Source organism: Nansenia antarctica (assembly GCF_963989245.1).
Source record: "Nansenia antarctica genome assembly, chromosome: 12".
NCBI lineage: Eukaryota > Metazoa > Chordata > Actinopteri > Argentiniformes > Microstomatidae > Nansenia > Nansenia antarctica.
The window spans coordinates 2,792,815-2,800,314 of NC_137682.1; the positions used below are offsets into that span (position 1 = coordinate 2,792,815).

At 44.8% G+C, this 7,500-nt stretch overlaps 1 protein-coding gene across 1 annotated transcript in view; it reads left to right on the top strand.

Moving 5' to 3' along the window:
• The window catches only part of dock11 (dedicator of cytokinesis 11), a gene marked incomplete at both ends in the record, with an annotated part of 86,081 nt that overhangs the window by 27,927 nt on the left and 50,654 nt on the right, over window positions 1-7,500 (top strand). Inside the window, 6 exon segments of the mRNA XM_080543300.1 lie at window positions 1,523-1,645; window positions 2,728-2,810; window positions 4,104-4,226; window positions 4,652-4,728; window positions 5,582-5,766; window positions 6,051-6,116. Of these exon segments, the coding sequence (XP_080399426.1) occupies window positions 1,523-1,645; window positions 2,728-2,810; window positions 4,104-4,226; window positions 4,652-4,728; window positions 5,582-5,766; window positions 6,051-6,116 (657 nt within the window).

The window sequence follows — 7,500 nt, forward strand, 5'->3', positions numbered from 1 at the left end:
ATGAATCAAAACGGAACGTTGACGGCGGAATGGCGGTTGTTTCTGTTAGTAGACACAGAAACACGGTGGAGGAGCACTGAGGCAGAGATACACCTTTGTGATCATAGACTACGTGATTATACACTCGGGAGACGACCGCAGTGTAATTGAGGTGCAGTTTGGGTGTAGTCCAAGGACAGCCTCGTCCTCCTCCCTCCTCTCTCTCTCTCTCTCTCTCCAGCCCTCCTCTCTCTCTCTCTCTCTCTCTCCATCTCTCTCTCCTGCCCTTAGCAGCACGCCCACACAGGACAGTAGGGTGTGTCACTGGCTGTCTCAAACTCTGCCCTGATTCATCTCTCTCTACATCTCTCTCTCTCTACATCTCTCTCTCTCTCTCTACATCTCTCTCTCTCTCTCTACATCTCTCTCTCTCTCCATCTCTCTCTCTCTCTCTCTCTCTCTCTACATCTCTCTCTCTCCATCTCTCTCTCTCTCTATCTCTCTCTCTCTATCCATCTCTCTCTCTCCATCTCTCTCTCTCTCTCTCTCTCTCCATTTCTCTCTCTCTGCCGGTTGTAGTTATTTAAAGGGAATGTCCAATCTAGATCTGTTTTGGTCGCAGACATCATTAGCCAGTGCAGTCTAATGCTCACTCAGTGCAGTATGCTTCGAGTGAGTAATTCTACAGTGAGTCATTTATAATGTGCTTGTGTGCTTGTGTCTGCTGAATTTTTTATGTTGGCCTCTTCCTCCAAATGACTTCTGGTGTCTTCCACCACTCTCTGAAGTAATGCCACTCCCAGGAAGAGAATGTTTTTTACGTGTGTGTGTGCGTGTGCGTGTTCCGTGTGTGTTCCGTGTGTGTGTGTGTGTGTGTGTTTGTGCGTGTGTGCATGCGCTGAACACACTGAACTGCGGTTGGCCCTCATCTCACTGACCCAAAAATAGTTCCAGTTCTGTTTTGGCTTCCTGTGTGTAACTTCAGGCCCCTAACAACAGTTACTTCCCAGCACATGATGTATGTTGCAGTGGATAAACTCTCGTTTCACTAACTACTACCTCTACATGGAACAGATCACGTGTGTCGCAGTCTCAAACAGGAAAAAGAGGAATATCCACATTGAGGAATATTCACACTCTGTTTGAATGCTCCCCAAAGTTAAATAACATTTGACATCCTATATATATGCTACTATATACAGTATATGCTCAAACAAACTCATATATCTTTATATATATGTTACGGTACATGTGGGAATACGGTACATGTGGGAAAACTAGGGTTAGGTGCTAGGGTGCTAGGGTTAAGGTTAGGGTTAAGGTTAGGGTTAGGGTTAGGGTTAGACATGCCAGCATGTACCAAGTCACCCTAGCACCTAACCCTAACCCTAGTTTTCCCACATGTACCGTAACATATCTATTCTTCCAAGGCTAGCCTACAGTATATTCCCTGGGCAGAGGAGACAAGAGAGACTCTGACTGACTATTGTGATCACAGCCTCCTCTTCCTCCCTCTTCCTCCCTCCATGTCTGTCTTCTCTAGGGCATCTTCTCAGTGACCAACCCCCATGCTGACATCTTCCTGGTGGCCAGAGTGGAAAAGGTTCTCCAGAACGGCATCACCCACTGTGCTGAGCCCTACATCAAGACCTCCGACGTCAACAAGGTCCTGATTCATCTCTCTCTACATCTCTCTCTCTCTCTCTCTCTCTCTCTCTCTCTCTCTGTGTCTCTCTCTGTCTCTCTCTCTCTCTCTCTCTCTCTCTCTCTCTCTCTCTCTCTCCTTCTCCTCCACTGACTCTACTCTGCTCTGTCTCACCTCACTGCTATTAACAGACCAACCCTCACGGATGGATTCATCTCTCTCTCTCTCCATCTCTCTCTCTCTCTCTCTCCATCTCTCTCTCTCTCCATCTCTCTCTCTCTCTCCATCTCTCTCTCTCTCTCCATCTCTCTCTCTCCATCTCTCTCTCTCTACATCTCTCTCTCCATCTCTCTCTCTCTCCATCTCTCTCTCTCTCCATCTCTCTCTCTCTCTCCATCTCTCTCTCTTTCTCTCCATCTCTCTCTCTCTCTCTCTACATCTCTCTCTCCATCTCTCTCTCTCTCTCCCCATCTCTCTCTCTCTCTCCATCTCTCTCTCTCTCTCTCTACATCTCTCTCTCCATCTCTCTCTCTCTCCATCTCTCTCTCTACATCTCTCTTTCTCTCTCTCCCCATCTCTCTCTCTCTCTCCATCTCTCTCTCTCTCTGTCTCTCTCTCTCCATCTCTCTCTCTCTCTCTCTCCATCTCTCTCTCCCTCTACATCTCTCTCTCTCTACATCTCTCTCTCTCTCCATCTCTCTCTCTCTACATCTCTCTCTCCCTCTACATCTCTCTCTCTCTCTCCATCTCTCTCTCTCTCTCTCTCTCTCTCTCTCTCTCTCTCTCTCTCAGACAGACATGCCTAGATAGACACAAACATTGATACAACTTTCAGTTGGGGTTGTTTGTTTTAGCATTGAAGATCTTGTGACGTATTGCCCATGTTTCCTGTCAGTTCCATACTGTAATTACTTGTGAAACGATGCCATTTCTTATGACTTGTGATTGTGAAACCTCTTTTTATTACCTGTGTGTGTTATCTTATTGTTGTTTCTACATTTTGGAAATGGTCTTACCGGTACTCCTGCCTGTGTGTGTGTGTGTGTGTGTGTGTGTGTGTGTGCGTGTGCGTGTGTGTGTACTGTGTGTGTGTGTTCCTCTAGACTGCCCAGAAGGTATTGAAGGCTGCCAAGCAGACATGCCAACGCCTCGGCCAGTATAAGATGCCCTTTGCCTGGGCCGCCAAGTAAGACTGACCTCTGATCTCTGATCACCCATAATAATAATAATAATAATAATAATAATAATAATAATAATAATACATTAGACTTATATAGCGCTTTTCTAGACACTCAAAGACGCTTTACAAACTGAAAAGATCGAGTAGTAATAGTAATAAGAACCCCAAAACACATAATAATAATAATAATAATATTAATAATATTAATAATATTAATAATATTAATATTAATAATAATACGTTAGACTTATATAGCGCTTTTCTGGACACTCAAAGACGCTTTACAAACTGAAAAGATCGAGTAGTAATAATAATAAAAAGAAACAAAAGGTAAATAGAAGAAAGTATAGGGGCCTAATTGAGGTAGTGCTGGGGACACATGGGAAGGGGAGGGGGAGGAGAGGGTTAACTGGTGAAGGCGAGCTTGAAGAGGTGGGTTTTGAGGGCCTGTTTAAATGTTGGGAGGGTGTTGGCCTGTCTGATGTGGTTGGGGAGGGTGTTCTAGAGGGACGTTCCAGAGGGACCCATACATTAGATATAATGGAATATATAAACCCCTCAAAAAAAGTTTGGAAACTTTATTTCAGTCGATTCTTCCTCCCTTTTAATAATACCAATTGGTATTGTATTTTATATCGTTGGAAAGCCTGATTAGTCACCTTTACAACGAGGTACAACTTGTAAGGATCATGCATTCGTGGAATGAGTAACACAGCTAAACGTGTGGGTAGCGGCCCAAAAAAATATGCCAGAATCCCCTGCAATATTCTTCTGTTGGTATTCACTCTCGTTTTGAGTTGCTTGGTGGATTGGATGATTGCACTCTCCCACAGTAATAAGGAAAAAACAACATATATTGGCAATTTTACACTTTATTCATTTTAGTTTAATCTAATCTAATGGAACAAGTTAAACACTATTTGGCATGTTTACTTGCCTCAAGTCATGACAGTTTATAATACTATACTATATTATACAACAGTTAGTTCCGGCCAAGTAATTTGATTGGACAAGAGGCATTCCATGAGTGCTGATATACAGTATAACAGCACTGGGACCTTTAACTATATGTATCACTCCGCCGCACAGGTGTTCTACTAAATGACCGTTAATTAGACTACATGTTTGTGTTCAGCCGTGCTGATATTCAGTATAACACACTCCCTCTCGTGTGATATTGCTTAATTAACTGTAGTATTATGATGTATGTCTTCCTGAGTCATCACACAAAACCTACTGTACACACTGTCTCCTCCTCACACGCCACACCAGTTTAAATACGAGCCTTTGTGTCTTCAGGCAGGTGTTTAAAGATGCCCAGGGTAGTCTGGACATGGACGGCAAGTTCTCTCCTCTCTACCGCCAGGACAGCAGTAAGATCTCCACTGATGACCTCATCAAGCTGCTGGCTGATATCAGGAAGTGAGTCGTCAATAAGACATGATGTGACTTACATGTATTATGACTGTATGACTGTTTAGACTTAAGTATGCCGTACTCTGTCTATCTGTGTAGTGTCTATTGTATATTCTGCATGCCTACTCCTCATACTGTAGTTTTATATATAACGTAATATATACAAGTACAATATATACATCTTTGATATAATATTAGAATGTATAGAGTATTCAATGAAGGCTTCTCTCGGGAAACAATGTATGCTCTGAATACCTCTATAAAACCAGCTCCATGTTGAGGTAGTGTCTGACTAACGTGCACTAGTCACACTGCTAGGTAACATAGACATGGCTGTTCTAGTGTCAACTGTCACTTAGATCCAACTGTCACTTTCAAATTAACCTCAAGATTCCTGTGTATACCCTGTAACTCTCACTGTCCCCCTGCAGGCCTGAGAAGAGCAAGCTGCAGACCATTCCTGGACAGCTGAACGTCACCATCGAGTGTGTGCCTCCAGACTTTTCAAGTGTGTGGTTTTCTTCTTTTCTTTATTTTATTTTTTCCTGAGTGGGGCAGTCCCACTCATATCTTTCATTTATTGGACAGATAAGACAGTGAAGACAGACAGGAAAGTAAGGAGAAGAAGGGAGAGAGAGGGCATGACAGCAGGGCATAGGGCCGGATTCGAACCCATGCCGACATGGGCATATGTGTGCACTGTCGACCGCAGTGCTCGACCACTGGACCACCCCAGGCCACTTGTGTGGTTTTCTTTAGCTACAGTATATAGTGTCCTCCCCCCTTCTCCAAACATTACATGACCTCACTGAACCATAATTTGCATTGTGGGGCTGTTACTTAAGATTAAAGACAGTTACACAGCTGTTTCCCCAGTGTAATTCTTAATGCTTACACATTTCAGTTGTATTTAGCCACTTAACACCATGTTTCCCTAGCCTGCTGTTTGGTTAGAGAACTGGTTGTGATACTATATCGTTGGAAAGCCTGATTAGTTATCACCTTTACAACGAGGTACAACTTGTAAGGATCATGCATTCGTGGAATGAGTAACACAGCTAAATGTGTGGGTAGCGGCCCAAATAAATTAGCCAAAATCCCCTGCAATATTCTTCTGTTGGTAGAAGCTGTGTTGCTCATTCCACAAATGCATGATCCTTACAAGTTGTACCTCGTTGTAAAGGTGACTAATCAGACTTTCCAACGATATAAAATACAATACCAATTGGTATTATTAAAGGGGAGGAAGAATCAACTTTCTTTGACAGGCCGTCAACGTATGAGTTAACACACTGTTCAGATTTGTTTGTGGCACAAAGTAATGGTGTTGATGGTGACCCCCCCCCCCTTCTCCCCCACAGACACAGTCACCTCCTCCTACGTCCCCGTCAAGCCTTTCGAGGAGGGCTGTGAGAGGGTCTCAGTGGAGATGGAGGAGTTCCTCCCCGAGGAAGCCAAGTACACCTACCCCTTCACCGCCTACAAGAACCACCTCTACATCTACCCCCAGCAGCTCAAATACGACAACCAGAAGACCTTCGCCAAAGTGAGCTGGGGCTGGGGTTGAGGGAGGGGGGGGGATTTGTCTGAAAATCAAGTGTATGAAAAGAAAAGCAGTAACGTTGATTGCAGATGATTGCACATAATAATGTTTTGAGCTCAGCCACTCTGTAACATAGACACGGCTGTTCTAGTGTCAACTGTCACTTCGATCCAACTGTCACTTAGATCCAACTGTCACTTTCAAATTAACCTCAAGATTCCTGTATATACCCTGTTAATGTTATCCTGGTTGAATTGGTTGACTGAAGTGTTTATATCGTCTTCCAGGCTAGAAACATCGTAGTGTGTGTGCAGTTCAGAGACTCTGATGAAGAGGGTGTGGCTCCTTTAAAGGTGAGTGTTCGTTCGGGTGTTCTGGGTCAGGTGGTTGCGTGTGATGAAATAAGAACGACTGAGATCAGGGGGAGAGAGGACAAACTGTTCGTACTCAACTCAAAACTACTCAAAGTACAGCTGAGTGGCCAAGAAATAGAGGGGAAAAAAGAATACATAAATATAAATAACATAAACTGGTTATTACAGCTGGCAAAGGGGAGATAATGAATGGTCACCATCAGTCTCTCTCTCTCTCTCTCCCTCACACATATGTCAAATATTTGTGGGTGGAAACCTTCATCAAACGGCCATGGAATTGTTTTTTCCACCAGTTCCCTCGGACTGGAAACTCTGAAACTCCGTTTACGCTGAGTTGCACTCAAACAGGCTCCGACAGACATTGAGAGATTAGTACACGCACACAGGCGGGCTTTGAACAGTCTCCTAGTAGTCTTTTCTCAGGCGGGCAGAATAAAGTGTTTACAAACAGGCTGGGTCTGGGCCAGTTGCGAGTAGCGACAGCACACCTCCCTAGAGATTTGATCAACACAGACAGCGGAAACCCAGAGTTCCTTTACATAGATAGCACTGGATCTGATGCAGAGGACTGATAACCACCGGTATGTAGCTGGAACACACAGTACAGGCGGCTTCTTCAGAGGGGAATGGACATAAATAGGGGCGGCTGTGGCGCAGGAGGTAGAGGAGCCGGCGTCTAATGATCACAAGGTTGGCAGATCGGCGGTTCGAGTCGAGCCCCGGCTGGCCACATGTCGAAGTGTCCTTGGGCAAGACACTGAACCCCAAATTGCTCCCAGTGAGCGGGGCCGGCCGGCGCCTTGCATGGCAGCTTGCCGTCATTGGTGTGTGAATGTGTGTGTGAATGGGTGAATGAGAGGCCGTTGTAAAGCGCTTTGGAGCAGCTTTGGAGCAGCAAAAAAGGCGCTATATAAGTGCAGTGCATTTACCATAAAAAAAAGGGAATGGACATAACAGAACGTTAATGTAGATTAACACACGTAGATTAGATTAGAGTAGACAACAACAGCCAGTCGTTCCTGCTCTATTCATGACATTTCTATCTGCATTGCAACATTCTAAACCTTGAATGCTCTATTCATAATGCATGCATTACCCTGAGCCCATCCTCCCATTTGGTAAATGGACTGACTTATAGAGCGGCTTGTTCCAAAGCACTTAACAACGGCCTCTCATTCACACATTCACACACACATTCACACACCAACGGCGGCAAGCTACCATGCAAGCCGCCGGCCCGCTCATTGGGAGCAATTTGGGGTTCAATGTCTTGCTCAAGGACACCTCGACACGCGATCGAACCGCCAACCTTGCGATCATTAGACGCCCCGCTCTACCTCCTGAGCCACAGCTGCCCGAAAAC